The sequence below is a fragment of the Melopsittacus undulatus genome, chromosome 10, assembly GCF_012275295.1.
Source record: "Melopsittacus undulatus isolate bMelUnd1 chromosome 10, bMelUnd1.mat.Z, whole genome shotgun sequence".
In the NCBI taxonomy this organism is placed as follows: Eukaryota; Metazoa; Chordata; class Aves; order Psittaciformes; family Psittaculidae; genus Melopsittacus; species Melopsittacus undulatus.
The window spans coordinates 6,034,878-6,050,818 of record NC_047536.1 but is presented as its reverse complement, the minus strand read 5'-3'; the positions used below and the strand labels follow the sequence as shown (position 1 = coordinate 6,050,818).

The following is a 15,941-nucleotide window of genomic DNA, read 5'->3' as shown; positions in this document are numbered from 1 at the left end:
TGACCTCATTACAGTTGAAGTCTGCAGCCTGCCTGTAAATGTCCTGGAACAGAGCTGGCATTCTTATACAATGATTTCTAGCATATTCTGCATTTTTACCCCATATTAAATTCTTGCTTTCTTTACAAATTGAATTTTAATTTGGAGATGGAGTCTTTCTACTGGCCTATTTTGGAAGCACAGAGCAGCATTTTCTGCTGTGTATTGGGAGATCAGCCTTTGTCTTCAACTTTGGGATCTCCTAAGAGTCTGCTATTTAGGCATCAAATCCCTTTCTCAAAGGGGACATAAAAAGCCCATTTTGTTGCAGGGTACTCAGTGTAGTCATCTGGAGACATGGAAGAGAAGAGCTTGAGCTGAGAAATCAGTCTTGTAGTTGCAGACTATCCGGTCAGTTCTGCTTGCAGCAGACACTGATATGAAAGCAGATCCCAAGTTCCCAGCTTGATATGTCTCCCAGGACTCTCTAACTGAAGCCATCAAAAGCTGAGTGTGATGGGTCTGGCTCCTGATCCGTTTGCTGTGTGGCACGACATTTGCCTTGCATAGGCGTTACAGATTCTTTCCAGCAACAGATGATGAGCACAGGTATTTCTGAGATGAGAATCACCATCTGTTCTTGAGCATCCACCACATTGTCAATAGCATGATGTGTGTAATGATCTCAGCAGCATGATTCCTGCCCTACCATAGCACATTTTGTGTAGATTGGACATCTGAGTCTTCCCACCAGTCATTCTTTCCAAGAAAATAGCTCTCATGGAGCTTATCTAACCAGAAAAACATGAGCTTTTTCTGCTTGCAATGTCTGTATCAGGCTCACTGGGCTGGAAACAGAATTGCATGTTCCCACAGAGGCTCACAAACTGGCTCCAGTGCTGCTGACTAAACCACTGTGGAAGCAGAGCAGTGGAGGTTTATTGGGTGAGAGGCTTCTTGTTTTTCTGAGGGATGGTCCCATTCACTCTGAAGTCACCAGCATGCAGCGGAGGAGTGTTGGTCTGTTGGTCATCACCCTGACATGTAAAAGTGACCTTATTGACAGGTAGGATTTGGACATTTGCTTCTCATACTGAGGCAAAGATCCCTGTTGGACCTTCATCCCTGTGGGATCATTTATCCAGAGGGATAAATGTACCACTTCAAGCTCTACTGGAAAGGTCTAGATCTCAATTTCAGCTTTACTGTTCATTTCAATTCACTTATTCAGCAGCAGTTTCCTGCCTGTTGTGATGTGACAACAAGTGGAAGAATACTTCTTTTTTTACCTACTTTCTGTTTCCTCCTCCACCTTTTGTTCCTCTGACCCCTGAAACAATATTTAGCAGCTTTTTAAATTCCACAAACATTCTGCAGCTTCTTTTCAATGACACGGTAACTGCTGACCACTTAATTACAGGGCAATGGCTATGCTGTGGCGTGGCTGTGTAATTACAGGGCTTTTGTGGTTTATCATAACAGGGTTATTCCTCTCCCCTCGATGGCAGAACAGGTTACCCTTTAGGATCTTCTGAAGTTAATTGCATGCTAATCCACCTCAGGTTACTAACACTCTACTGTTACGTGTCTGGACCCTTGAGGCCTACAGATTTCTCTATTTGTTTATTTTTATTATACAGTACTGGACAAGCTAAATGGCTGTGCAGTTTATGGAAAGTTTACTAACTTTCTGTACGTGGAGATCCCATGCGTGAGCATAATGTCCTTAACATGAGCATAATGTCCTCTGTCCCCAGCATCACAGGACTGTCTTGCATTGCTCCCTGTACCCCCTGGGGGAAGCCTGGAGCAGTGTACTACAAGTATTACTCTTGTCAGTACAATTTATTATCCAATAGTCTGTCTTGATGGTCTTCAGATGTTAATTCTCCACTTTGCTTCATGCCTTGGAACATGATCTGTGACCCAGAGAGCTCTCTGGAGGAATCAAGTGTGCTTGCAGGGAATAATGCATGCACTAACTAAACATCTTAACAACTTCTTGGGCAATTTCAAGTCAGTGTGAGCATGGGACCAGTTTTCACAACTGTTTACTAAGGCTTTTATCCTTCTTAATCATCCCTTAAATCTACAGTCCAGTGCAAGCCATCTTGTGTTGAGGTGTTACTCATAGAATATTATTTTAGATTAAATGTGTTTGTTCATCTTTTGAAACAGGTTATATAGAAAAACATAGATAGGGATTAAGTAAGTGTAGGACTTTGTCTTCTGTCTGACAATGAGAAAAAGAATCCACCACAAGGTTTGTGACAGTGCGTCCACAGAGAACCCACCCTACTGTAGCTGCTAAATCCAATTGGGTTTTCTCTTTCACTCCACTTCATCTGACTGTCAACCTCTGGGGGACTTGGGTGAAGGTCCATGCATCACTTGCCTCTTCAGCAAGCCCTGCTCTGAGCAGCTGGGTGGTACCAATATGGGTGATGGTGTCTGACCTGAATCCCACACAGATGTACTGCAGCTGAGATGAAGAGTGTGAAAATGAATATTTTTTGTCATATTTTTCACATTTTTCCCATTTTCCCTTCCTCACCTCTCCCATGCACGCTGCCTTTCTCTTTTGAACAGCTTTCTGTCATACATGCAGTATTTAGGTGTTTGAACAGTTCCAAACTATGGTCCAGTCTCCTGTTAGATCAGCACAGAAAAGACTATCTTACCTTTTAGGTACAAGTAATGATGTAAACACTGCAAAATAATGCATTAAAGAAGCCTGTAGGTACTGATTCCTTAACACTGATGGCTACATTAGGAAGAATGGGTTCTATTTAAGTCCAACTTTTTCAGAAAGGTTCAGCAGGCACATTTGACATGAAATTTTCCAGAAAACATCCTCACTGCAAATAGTTTAGGGATTCTGACAGCAGTTCAGGGTGCTCAGCCCTTGCTCCTTGCCATGACCAGGGAGCATGTGTGGAGTTCAGGCAGAGGCTGATGATGTGAGAAGAATAATACACCCATATCCTCAGCCTAGTGCTGCCTCACTGTAGTTTATTTGTGTGATAGCCTCTAAATTTATTGCTTCCAATGGAGTTTGTCTATGAAAGTTGGAGTACCCTGCACTTTGTCTCTACAGATGGGATTAATCCATTTAATTTTAGTTATCCCAAAGGTTCCTTCTGCCATGAGACTCAGATGCAATACACCTCCACATTGCAACCACCTCTGTCAATGTGCAGCAAATCACTGCCTGGAGGAGCTGGAGGACTTACCTAGATCTTATGCTTCCTTCTGTATAATTAAAGGTCACAGCATGGACTGTTGCTCAAAGGTTTCTAGGCATCCCCAGCAGCCAAACAGACTGCCAGTCTTACTGGGAGGGTGAGTAAAATGCAGGTTGACCGAGCTGTTGCAGGACACAATGGAGGTGCTACATGTCATGCTGAGTATCTTCTCCACATAGGAGCAAATACAACCCAAAGCTTTTAAAAATGTATTACTTTTCCTGATCAACCTCTTAAAAAGCAAAGAACACTTCTTTCAAACATGGTAGTCAGAAGTATCTCCAGACCAAAATAAAACTGTTGTCGCTAGGAGAAAATTTGATTTCTCAGACATGTTTGCTACCAAGCAGTGTACTGTTGACATAAAATAAGCACACTCTATGTGGTAAGCCACCTTTGTGAAGGTGATACCCTTCTGCTGGTTGCAGAATGATTACCCTTTGAAGCAATGTTTTACCAGAGCTGAGGTCATCTCATTAGCCTCGTGATGGTAAATTATTGACTAATTTTGAACAGACTCTTTAGAGAAGAGTCAAAGCCTCCAGATGCCAGTGTGCTCTTGAAGTGTCTCCTCTTTCACTGTCCCAGCACAGAAGGCCCATGCTGGGAAGAACTCCTGAGAAGGGAAGGGGAGAATGGCTCAATGTGTTCAGTTATGAGTAATAGAGAAGCAATGTCCATAGCTTGAAATTATAACAGCCGTGGGCATCAGATGCAGAAGCTTAGGCTGGGTAAGAATTCCTCTATCCGTAAAGCTACTGTTTTCTTCCCTACTCAGGGAAACTATAGCTAAGATCCAATGAGCCAACTGTCTGTATCTGCTCCATGGGGCTGGGGAGCCAAAAGAAACTGCAGCTGTAATGTGAGAGTGACAGTGGGAAGGTGAAAGTCCCTCAGGTTCTTCCCACCACCTCTGTTTGCATTGGCAATTCTGAGTTTGCAAAGAAAACCATGGAAGTGTTTTGAATTGCATCCATTTGTATCTGCAGACGTTGCAGTAAATCCTGGAACAGGGAGGAAATGTGGCAGTATAAGCAGTGTGTGGCTTAAGGTGGATCAATAGTGTAGCCATACTGATGAAATTTAACGTATCTTTGCATGCATTTGTCATAGTGTCAGATGAAACTCTGTGTGTGTAATGGCAGCATGACTTGGGAATAGGTCAAGGCTAGATGTGACAATCAAGAGGTTTAGGCTGAGTGTGTTCTGTCCAGTTCTCTGCTGCCCACCGCATTGTGTCCTGTCACTGCAGCTTGTACAAAGTGACTGTGAAATGCATGATTGACTTTGCCATTCCTTTTGCACAACTGTGAGATGTGAAGCAGAGACCAGCCAGGTTTTGTGGCCTTGAAATTACACAAAATTTGAACAAAACCCAACTGCAACCAACTTCCAACCCCTCAGAACCCTCAAGCATCAGCATTGATCTGAAGAGAAGAACCTGCTTTAGAAAATGTGTTTATGTGTTCCCTAACAATTAGTGCTCATTTCCCCCTGCCTAAATTCTGAACAGCATTGCAAAAGAAAGACAGTATTTCTGTGCAGCAAAAAAAAAAGCAGTTCCAATGGAAAATATAGTTAATAAATCTGGACATCTCCAAGCTGCAAATAATCTTGTGTGTATGGTGATTGGTAACAGCAATGGTAAGTACGGAGAACTTTCATGTTTATGTAAGAAAAACTGTCTTGAGTTGAGGCTTGTAGAAGGACAATTAGTAAAATTTAGGATACCTGTTCTGGATGACTGTATGTTGATTCATTATGTAAACTACTTTGCTTAGCACTGTCTCTGCAAGACAAACTGCAATCTTGTAATGAATATTAATCTGAAAGCAGATGCTCCTGTTTGTGCTTTTTTCAGCATGTTTGTTGTTTCCAAAACAATGCAGAACCACAGCAGAAGTGAAATGTGGAAGATCACAGACTTGAGGGAAACTTCCAGTGCAATTTGCACTTTTAGATCTGCAAGGGATTTGTTGCCTGCGCCAGGCGATGAGTCACTTGCAGCATCAGTGGTTCAGCTGCAGAACTGTACCATCAAGAACAGTGCTCACACAACTGACAGGCCATCAGGTGATTCACAGGCACTGCTGCCAGATGATGCTGTGCATCCGAGACCAGACTTGAGGTGATGGGCAGCAGAAATGTGCTGGCAGGTCTCAGAGCCTGTACAAATGCCCACACATCTGTCTGCCCAGCACCCTGCTTTGATGCACAGGTCCCAGGCAGAGATGGGCATGTGAAACCACACAGGGTTTATTTTGCCTGTAGAAAGTGAGTGAATGATTTGTACCAGGTTCATGCAGTTGCTGTGTATTTTGACCTCTCAGGAGTTGTTTCAGAACAAGTGTACCTTTTGTTTTTCTTTCAATTTTTTTTCCCCTGCCTAAATTGTGAATTCCATATCAGGTACTAACAAACATGGCTCATCTCAGAAGGATTCATAATTAACTAAAAGAATTCATAATTAACTTCCACTGCAATTTGTTTGGGTCTTCCTTTACATTAGATATAAGCTCTGGTGGGAATTTGAAATGCTCTGAAGCATACACTGTCTTTCGTGTAACTGCTGCTGAGCCTACAGAAAAGCTAACCTGCTGTAACTGCACAGTGTGTGTGTTTGTATATTAGAGTTCTCTGACAGACCTGTTTTTCTTTTTCTCTTTCTCTTCCTTGTCTTCTTTCTGCATTGGCAGAGCATCTTGGATTTGAATTAAAGGGTATGGACCAACCATTCATTTATTAATCAGAAGCCATTAAAAGCTGCCCACATTATATTTATGGCTTTAATGGGATGATTGAAAAATCAGCTGTTCTGTTCTCTTCCCTGGCACCAAGAGAGATGTTTGGATTAAAAAAAAACAAAACCAAAACAACAAATGAACCAAAACCAAACACAAAATCTAAATGTAAACCTGTAAAAATACACGTGTATCTTTAGCAGCACTCTTTTCTTTGTTTCAAGCGGCAGGCTGGTGGGTGTGCCAGGACTGGGATGGTATAATGGCCATACATCTCCCCATTCAACATGCTTTTGTGTATTTAACTGAAGAGCTGGAGTTTGTGACCATCCCAGAGGTTGCCAGCAGGCACCACTTGGGAATGGGCAGGCATTCCAGGAAGGTGGGGTTTAGAAAGCTCAAGGTTTCTATAGAAATTACCACCCTGGATGCACTAACCTTCACTGGATCCTATGAGGGTCAGAATGAGTTTTGCTGTTCCTTCTCCCAAAGGTTAGTGGCTTATTTTGGTTCTTGGCCAGGAGAAAATTATTCCAAGAAAGATGGCATGAGATGGGTTAGTATAGAAAACAGTGAGGTCAGTAGTGTCCCATGAGAATGGAGGGTGTCATTCTCAGCATCACAGGGGCAAGCTGATGTTTGGAAAAACATTGCAGTGTTTTAAAGGCTTTTAAAAATATCCCCTTTGGGCAATTACCTGCTCAAGTGCTCATAATTATATTGTTTTTCTTTCATTCTCCTTAGTCTGTTTTTAGAAGCACATCAAGAATCTCTTGAGTAAGCACCTGGGAAATCAGATTATTGAGGGTAGGCTTCCCTTGAGTGTACAAGCCAATCATGTGGAGGCTGGTCAAATGAGAGCAGAGAGATTTTTCGTTATCATTTAACTTTAAAACACTGACCTGGCAGTGTCAGCTGAAGCTGATCTTCACGTGCAGATGCTACAGTTCCATTTACTAGAGGTATGGGGACACCAGCCTTTCATTTCTGAATCCTAAACTGTCTTCCTGGATCCCCAGGGTGCAGGGACATGCACTAGCTGAATTTAGCTGGAGAAACTTGTCTCCTCTGTTTCTTGCGTGCCTGATCCACCAGGATGGGCAGATTCACCAGGATGGGGTGGACCCACCAGAAGGGGTTTCTATCCCCCAGCAGCTCTTCCCTGCTGCAGAAAACATTCATTTTGTAGTCAGGTGTTTCAGAGAAAGCGGTGCTGCTAATGCCAATACACTGAAATTAGCTTCAAAATTGAGGATTTTTGACATCCCTTTTTTGTTGACCTCTTGTCCTTTTCTTCATCCATTCTCAATGTCATCACAGAGCCGCACACATCCTGTTCCCAGCCTGTAGTTGTCTCTTCTCTGTCATTTGTCTGTCACTTTCATGCGTTGCTGTGACACCCATGGCTGGACTGTGATTCTGTTGGCATTATGTGGCACCACATGGTTTGTTCATAGTGTTTGCTGCTTAGAGTGATGCTGCTGCTGCTGCTGAAGTTGTGGTGTTTGTAGAACATAGAGGCACAAATGGACAAGTTCTGCTCCAGGACCTTCTCAAATACAGAATTGTAGTGTGCATTCTCTTATTTTCTGTCATTGTTGAGATGGTTTTGTGCAACAGGAAGATACTGTGTTATGGAGCTTTATCAGCTTTAATGAGATGTGAGGAACTAAGCTAAATTACTATCAGCAGGTCATTTAACTTGTAGTTTTGCAGCACAGCCTCGCACGTCACTGCTTCACATAGCAGAGCTGTCAGCTTAAGACAGAGAGGCTAAATCTGCAGTTCTGATGAACTGAAACATTCCCCGTGCAATTGAGGTGAAGGTTTGGAACAGTCAGACATGCCAGAGCCAGATGACATGATCATCACAACAGCGGCTGCGATTTGAGCCTGGGGCAAAAGATTGTGTTATTTAGCTAATAGCTTTGCTTTTTGCTTTTTCTCCCTCCTCCCTGATTCAAAGGGAACAATTTATGCTTGGAACAGAAGTCTTTGTAGCAAAAAACATAGCTGGTGAAGGACACTGCGTTTGGAAAAATTAGCTTGATGGATGAGTCCATGTGGAAACTGACCTGCTCAGGCTTTATTTTTTTGTAAAAGTAGTTTTTTCTGGGTAGTACCAAAACTCTCACCCGGTGCCATCTGTAACCAGGATATGAACCTGGCTGGTTTTCCTGACTCTGACACTCCTGCCTGAAGGAAAGAGCTGGAATCCAGGTCCCAGAGATGTGCAAGAGTGAGAAAACTTGTCTGCCATGGTTGTAGATGCCTGGAATAGGGCATCCGTGCAATGGGAACATGTCACTGGGGGAGGTGTCTCACATCAGAGTGAGCTCTTTCCCCATGCCAGCTCCACGTGGTTCCTTGTAGTAAAGCACAAGGAGTATAAGTCAGCCAGCACGCACTGCTCCTCTAGGAGCAGGTCCCAGACCATACAGGCTTTGGCTCTGAGGAGATGCTGCTAGCTGGTGAAGCTGACAGAGAGCAGCTTTCAGGCCACAGGAGACCCATGATCCACACCCTCATGAGTGTGGGAGAGTCTCAGCTGCCTGCAGTGAATGGTGGCACGTTGCCTTCCTGGAGTCCCACCAGCAGCACCCTGAGTGCCTCATGAAGCCGGAGGCCAGGGATCAAATAAAATGGATCGAAATGTGTTGTTTTATACTGAGATTTTGCAGCACAGGCATGAAGAAAGCTCTGCTGATTATGTTTTACATCTCCATGCCAGGGCTATCATTCTCAACCCTTGTTTAGCAAATCTTTCTTCATTCTCATTTTAAAAGTTAGAAAGATATAAACATTTTTCCTAGCACTTTTTTTTTTCTTTTTGAATTTCCCAAAAATGCCTTTTCCTTCCCAAAACAGAAAGGTGAAATTCATCTAAATATCCAGTTATCTGGAATGCTTCATTGCTTGCACCATGCTTTTTTGCTGAAGTCCAGGGTTTCTGACACCAGACCTGTTTCTCTTCTGGCTTTGTATTTCATTGTCTGGGGCTATCATGTAGTCCATTCAAGGATATTTAGTGTGGCATGGTCAGCACAGCAGCCATGGCATGAGTTTTATTGCCTGATCTATATGAAAAAATATTTAAGTGAATATTAAAGAAGGCACAAATCCCATTAACATTAACACATAACTATGCAGGCATCAGGACATCTCTCATAGATGTTGAACTAAAATGCTCATGGCAAGTGTGCACTGAATCCTTCTCAGTCCTCCAGCCGCAGAGCCAAATTGCTTCTGCTGATCTCATTGGAGACTGCTGGATGTTGCCGTGAAGAGCATCTGCTCTGGTGTAGCCACAGAGGAAGAGGTGCCCTTGCCATGTGATTGCTGCCTAGGTGTAGTTACCCAGCAAGCGGCATCCGAGTGTTCCCTTGAAGCCTTGATTAATGCGAACAATTACCTCACTTCAGCATGGTTTGGATTTTGATGCAAGTGACTGACTTTCCTGGTTTGAAAGGCGATCCGTGACAAATGTGGTGTTTGAGAGAAGCAGCAGCATGCTGCTTGAATCCTGCGCATGCATCTCAGTTATCTGGTGCAATGAAATTCCTAGGGCTTCATTAAAGATCCATAACAATAACCAGTTACTGTATTTTAATTGCTCCACTCCCTTTTCTTTGTCTTACACGCTATCACTTTTCCATCCTCATTCTGCTTTTGGACTGTTTTAGGATGTCCTCTTCAGCACCTACATGCTTTGGAGCCTGTTTCTTGGTGGTTTCTAGCCACACCGCAGAGCTCCAGGGCATGCAGCTGCTGCAAGGAAAAGGCATTCTAAGTCAGAGCAGAGAACCTGTGGTGGGAGAGGGCATCACAGGGCATGGGTGTATGTGGTGAGTGGGGGTTGCTCGGGGGCTTCTTTGTAGGCTATTGAGTTACTGAGAAGGGGGATCTGCTGGAAGGGAGAAGAGAGCTGTGGGGCTGTTTGAGACTAGTCACTGAGTTATGTTGTGGGCAAGGAAAGCAAGCAGTGTGTTTGAGCACAGAAGGGGTGAGTGAAAGAGGGCAAAGGTACAGAGAGGCAAAAGCAGTGAAGGTCTCCTGTGGGGTGAGCAAGGTTGGACCAGCTGGTCTCAGGTTTGAGGCAGCTATTGGAGACAGGCAGTGGATTGGCAGGAGGTCTGGCCGAGCCCTGTTCTCCATCTCACCCACACACAGTGCTGGTTCCTGTGCAGCCAGGCGCATCCCTGGTGCTGGAGCCCATTTGTCATTGTGGTTTCTTCTCTCCATTTGCAGAAGCGGAAGAGCTCTACCAGAAGAGAGTTTTAACCATCACGGGAATCTGCGTTGCCTTGCTTGTGGTGGGCATCGTCTGTGTGGTAGCTTACTGTAAAACCAAGTGAGTATGGGTGTTTAGCAGACAGCACTGGCTAGAGGTTACGGAGTGGCCGTGATCATGCTTTGTGCTTTCGTGCTTTTCACCCAAATGCTGCTTTAAGGAGATGCTGTGCTGTGGTGTTCCCAGGAAGGTCCATGAAGGAGAACAGTGAAGCCACTTAGCAGACAGTGCCTGAGCAGGATGTTTTCCTGGGACCACTTGCTTATCCCCTGAATCAGCATCATTTCCTCCAGCCAGGTGATGCTCTGTTACTGGGAAAAGCTGGTCCTTAAGACAGCAGCTCATCTCCTGACAGCAGGAGCACACTGGGCTGTTGTGCAGGGGCTGTGGGCTCAGCTATGTACATTTCAGGGACTTTCAGTTATCTTAATGGAACAAGATGCTTGGGGACATCTTTTATGGCCAGCTTTCCCTGCCTGGGCAGCACATTTTTCCCTACTTCATTTGCGCCTCACCTCAGTTCAGGGTGCTCTGGGACATGACGGGTCTTGCAGAGTGGATGCCCTGCAATAGTAGGCTTTACCACTTTGTGCTTAATGCAGGACAGGTTGAGTGCCTTGCCACCAAGGCCAAGCCAGGATTTGTATCCCATTTTCCATGTCCCTGCTTTTCTCCTCTGCTTCCAGCACCATGGTACCCCTGGCTCCACTGCCTTGTGCTGAGCCTTGTCTTGCAAGAGGAGACCTTGGACCCAGCTTTCCAAATTGCCTGTGATAAGAAATGTTCATCTTTTATGGCAGAAGCAGCAGAAGGTGGCAAACGTTGAAGGCATTGTTTCCTCTTGTTTGCAGCTTTCACAAACACCATTGAAACAAGCATGTCTGATACTTGCCTTCTCTGTCATCTGCATCTCCCAGGTGTCTCTGGGGCAGGGAGCCCCATGAGTCTTCCTTATGGATTTTTTCCTTTCTGTTTTAAAGGAAACAAAGAAAACAAATGCACAATCATTTACGTCAGAACATGTGCCCTGCCCATCAGAACAGGAGCCTTGCGAACGGGCCAAGCCATCCACGTTTGGATCCCGAGGAAATCCAAATGGCTGATGTAAGACCTTTTGTCTCCATCTCGTTGCATGTTACTGAGTTCCTGTTTTCTGCCAGGGATTTGACATGGGTGTGTGTGCTTGCACACCTGTGGGCATGTGTGTGAAGACTGAAACACTGACAAACTTGAACCAAAAGATGAGATTCTGTATAGAAACATTTCCAGAAAAGATATCTGAAGTGAAAAGCGATTTTACTTTGAAGCACAGGATGAAAATAGGGCACTTGGAACAGACTTTGATGAAGAAAATGTGATCCTGTTTTTTTGAGAGAGGTTTTCCTGATGCTGCCTGTTTGTTGAGCTATTGTGGCTTCACCCCCAGAGCATGAGCAGCAGCTCAGGGAGGGGATCCTGCCCCTCTGCTGTGCTCTGGGGAGACCCCCCCTGCAGCCCTGATCCAGCTCTGGGGCAGCAGCACAAGAGGGACCTGGAGCTGTTGGAGCGAGGCCAGAGGAGGCCATGGAGATGCTGCAAGGGCTGGAGCAGCTCTGCTCTGGAGCCAGGCTGAGAGAGCTGGGCTGGGGCAGCCTGGACAAGAGAAGGCTCCTGAAGGAGAGACCTGAGAGCAGCTCCAGTGCCTGAAGGGGCTGCAGGAAACCTGGAGAGGGGCTTGGGACAAGGGACTGTAGGGACAGGCCAAGGGGAATGGCTTGAACCTGCCAGAGGGGAGATTAAATGAGCTCTTAGGCAGAAGCTCTTCACTGTGAGGGTGCTGAGGCGCTGGCACAGGGTGCCCAGAGAAGCTGTGGCTGCCCCATCCCTGGCAGTGTTCAAGGCCAGGTTGGACACAGGGGCTTGGAGCAGCTGCTCTAGTGGAAGGTGTCTCTGCCCGTGGCAGGGGTTGGAGCTGGATGAGCTTTAAGGTCCCTTCCAACCCAAACCAGTCTGGGACTCTGTGATTCTATGATCAAATGACTACAGTGACTCAGTTACAAGCTTTGCTTGGTCACCCTTTGGATGTTAAAATTTAGCTTGCTTGAATCCCAGCCATGAAGGAAGAGGGAAAGTGGATTTCTAAAAACCACATCCCTCTGCCCCCGAGGTACTGACTCCCACAGAGATCTCAGTGTACCTGTGAAAAGCAGTGTTTGTTGGTGGATGGAGCAATATCTCAGCATAAATATTTGTCTGACACCTGGCATCTCTGTGGGACTCGAATGTCTCTGATCTCATGTGGTCGTCTTTTTGTTGGTACTCTGTCGGGTGCATAACCTCTGTGAGCAGAGATGTTTTTCTGCTCAATAGCTACATGTGGTACCACTGTCCTCTGGAGAGCCCCTTGGCTCTTCTTACCCTTCTACGGTCCCCATGACACTGTGTAAAGTGCAGGGGCAGAGCTCTAGCCTCCTTGTCTCTTTCTATGGTGTGCAAATCTATTGGGTTCACTCAGTCCTCATCTGACTGCACCAGAAATAATTAAGCCAGCCAAATTTGGCAGTGGCAGCATGGCCGAGCTGATGTGTGTGGTTCTTCGTGTTTTACAGTATATCTCTAAGAATGTTTCTGCTACTGAGCATGTGATCCGAAGGGAAACAGAGACAACCTTTTCAGGAAGTCACTCCTGCTCTCCATCTCATCACTGCTCCACAGCCACTCCAACGTCCAGCCAGAGGTGATGTATATACTGTTTTCCCCTGAACCTTCTCCCCCTCTTTGCCTTAGGATGTTATGAGACTCAAAGCCAGCAACAGCTTTTTCTTTCACCTCCCTTTCTTATTTTCACTTGCTGCTTGGCACTATGCTGGCATGCAGGCCATGGTGACACTGCTGGTCTTTGCTGGCACAGCTAGTTAGTGAGGGTGTGGAAAGGTGTGATACTTGACCTGCAGCGTGGTGCCAGCAGGAGCCTGCAGCACTGACATAACCGTGAACCAGGAGGAAATGAAGTTGTGCTTTCATGCTTTGCACAGACATGAATGGGAGGCTGCATCTAGGAAGGGTTTCGCAAGCCGGGTTTGCAGCCACACTGATACCCTCAATAATTCATTAAGCACACACCGGTTGTTTCATGCTTGATGTGTTTGGAATGTATGTGCCTTGTGGAAGGCAAAGTACACAAAACATCACAAATATTCTGGGCAGTTCCTCCAAGTTAGGGTCTGAGGTGGGAGCCACAGTTTATCACCAGGAAAAAAACCCACTCCTATGGAATTTATCACAGTCCAGAAAGTTACATCAGAATCACAACCTAGAGATCACCCTAGAGAAAGTCCTGGACTGGTTTGAATTTGGATGTTCAGGTTCTTCCTCTTACACATCTCTTGTGCTTCTTCCAGTAAGTGACAGTGTTTCCCTAGGAGAGCACTTGCCTTTGACAAGTGACTGTGGGTGCAGGGGGGTCTGTGATGTACAGATCACATTGCATTGACTTTTTATGAAGCAAAACATGTCCTGGCTTGTTTACTGCTTTAGCCCGATGTGTTTGTCTCTGTTTTCCAGGAAGCAATGAATCCTTTCAGCTAAAGCTCAAAGATAGCTCCCAGCAGGTTTCTTCAGGGTTCAGTCATTCATCAGGGATGAGCAAGTACTCTCAGGGTGCAACGTGTCAGATCAATTTCAGATATTGAACTTAGGTTTTCAGGTGAATTCCTCTGCAGAATCCTTTGGCTAGACCTCCAGCAAGCAGAAAGGGAACCAAGAATGACTTGGTGGGCTGGAAATGGCTGCCTTTGTCCACAGAAATCCTATTCCTGGTGTGTTTTCACAATTTGTATGCTGCACTCTGGCTAGGTGTGTGCAAGCTTGAGCCAGTTGCACAGAGGCCCCTGTGCCTGCAGAGCTGCACCTTGCTGGCTTCCCATGCTCACTTCAAAGCCCTGGGACCCTGGGGCCACCTCTGGGAACCTCCTGAAGATGCAAAGGTGTGTCCGGAGGGCAGCATTAACCCATCACAGCTATGGGGAGGCACCTACTTCGCATAGCCTCTGGTCCTGGCTACCTGCCACCTAATCTTCCTGAGTCAAGTGCAGCGAGCAGGTGTTTCTTGAAGTCATGCCAGAGGCAAAATACTGGCATAATCAGGCTCTGGTTTACTCAATGTGTGCCTCTAATGAGGACGCTGTTTGAAGTTATAAATGATGTGGTGGTTGCAGCCAAGCATGTGCCTGGAGCCATCAATAATTAACAAGTTCTTGGGAAGTCTTAATGAGGGCTGCTGTCCTCTGCAACCCCCCACCCCAAATCCTCTGCCAGCACAGCTCCATCTGCTGCAGTTAGGGAGCTCAGAGATTCTGCTGTAACAGACAACATATTTCTGCTATGGAGCAGGATCAGCCTGTGGCCATAGTGTGCACGTGGCCCCTTGCATCCTCACAGAACCCTTGTGAGATGTCTTCTTTGCATCAGGACATGTGGAGCTCCAAGTGCTCAGGAAGGTCTATCCAATGTATCATAGTTTTTGTTTAGCACCTTGTGTTTTGCTGCCAAAGTCTTTTATAAACCAGTGGAAACTGAACATCCTGACCTACCTTTGGGATGCTTTTCTCTGCTGATGGAGAAGCAGAGTGGGGTTTCTGTTTTTTATTGTCTCCTTTCTGGTATCATTTCTAAAGGGGCTGTCACTTGGCAATGCAGATGGCACATCTGAAGATCCTTTGCAGACTTGCCTTGGCACAGCCAGTGCATTGCTCCACACCCACAACACTTCACAAGCACGAAGCAGAATTGCCCTGGCCTCTCTCCAGAGGCTGCCCCATCCTATCAGCAGCTGTCAGGAGGTGGTGTGATAAATACCTGGAATGCACTGATTTGCCTTTAAGCTCTGATCATATCTTCAAGAAGTAGCAAAAGCAACACAAAGGCAGGGTTGGGAAGCTGGGCATCCCAGGCCAGATGTATCCTGGTGAGAGAGAGAAAGGGGATGCCAGTGCAGAGCAGAGTGTGAGCTGTACCTGCATGCAGTTCTTTGGAGAAGACCTTGGTGGGGCTTCCTTGCTCACTGTCCATTTGGGGTTTGGTCCACAGACATGAAAGCCACACCTGGAGCTTGGAGCGGACAGAGAGTCTGACTTCAGATTCCCAGTCTGGGATAATGCTGTCCTCTGTGGGAACCAGTAAATGTAACAGCCCTGCATGTGTGGAGGCACGGGCTCGCCGCGGGGCCACCTTCTGCATCGAGGACTCACGGAGGCCCATGACACAGTATCGTGACTCGGTGGATTCTCTGCGGGACTCACCACACAGCGAGAGGTCAGACCCCACTGCTTGGTGCTGCTCTGGTGCAGCACAGGAGAGCCATCCCTCTGGGCCAGACACAGATGACTGCCCAGCAGTCCTGGGGTAGCACTGGAGAAACTCCAGCTCTGGTCCTGCCAAAGAAAGCCACTGTCCCAGGATGCCACTCTGGTAGTGCAGCAAGCACTGAACCCTGCCCACATGGTGACAATGTAGGTTTGGAACACAGGGGTGCAGTCGGCAACTGATTAAGAAAACCTGGCTGAGAATACACCCCGGGCAGCTTGGTAGGCTGGCAGCTCAAGCAGGATCTGGCCCTCAGGTGTATGGGGGAGAGATGTGCATCCTCAGTGTAGTCCTGAATTGCCTGATGAGCAGGAGTACTGAATAAGCAGACACCCTCATCGG

At 46.2% G+C, this 15,941-nt stretch overlaps 1 protein-coding gene across 1 annotated transcript in view; it reads left to right on the top strand.

The window, feature by feature from the left end:
- Positions 1–15,941, top strand: part of NRG2 (neuregulin 2) — a 156,472-nt gene that overhangs the window by 137,557 nt on the left and 2,974 nt on the right. Inside the window, exons 7-11 of the mRNA XM_034066958.1 lie at positions 5,921–5,944; positions 10,214–10,316; positions 11,237–11,360; positions 12,845–12,972; positions 15,324–15,548. Coding sequence (XP_033922849.1) covers positions 5,921–5,944; positions 10,214–10,316; positions 11,237–11,360; positions 12,845–12,972; positions 15,324–15,548 — 604 coding nt within the window. The remainder of the gene's footprint in view (positions 1–5,920; positions 5,945–10,213; positions 10,317–11,236; positions 11,361–12,844; positions 12,973–15,323; positions 15,549–15,941) is intronic.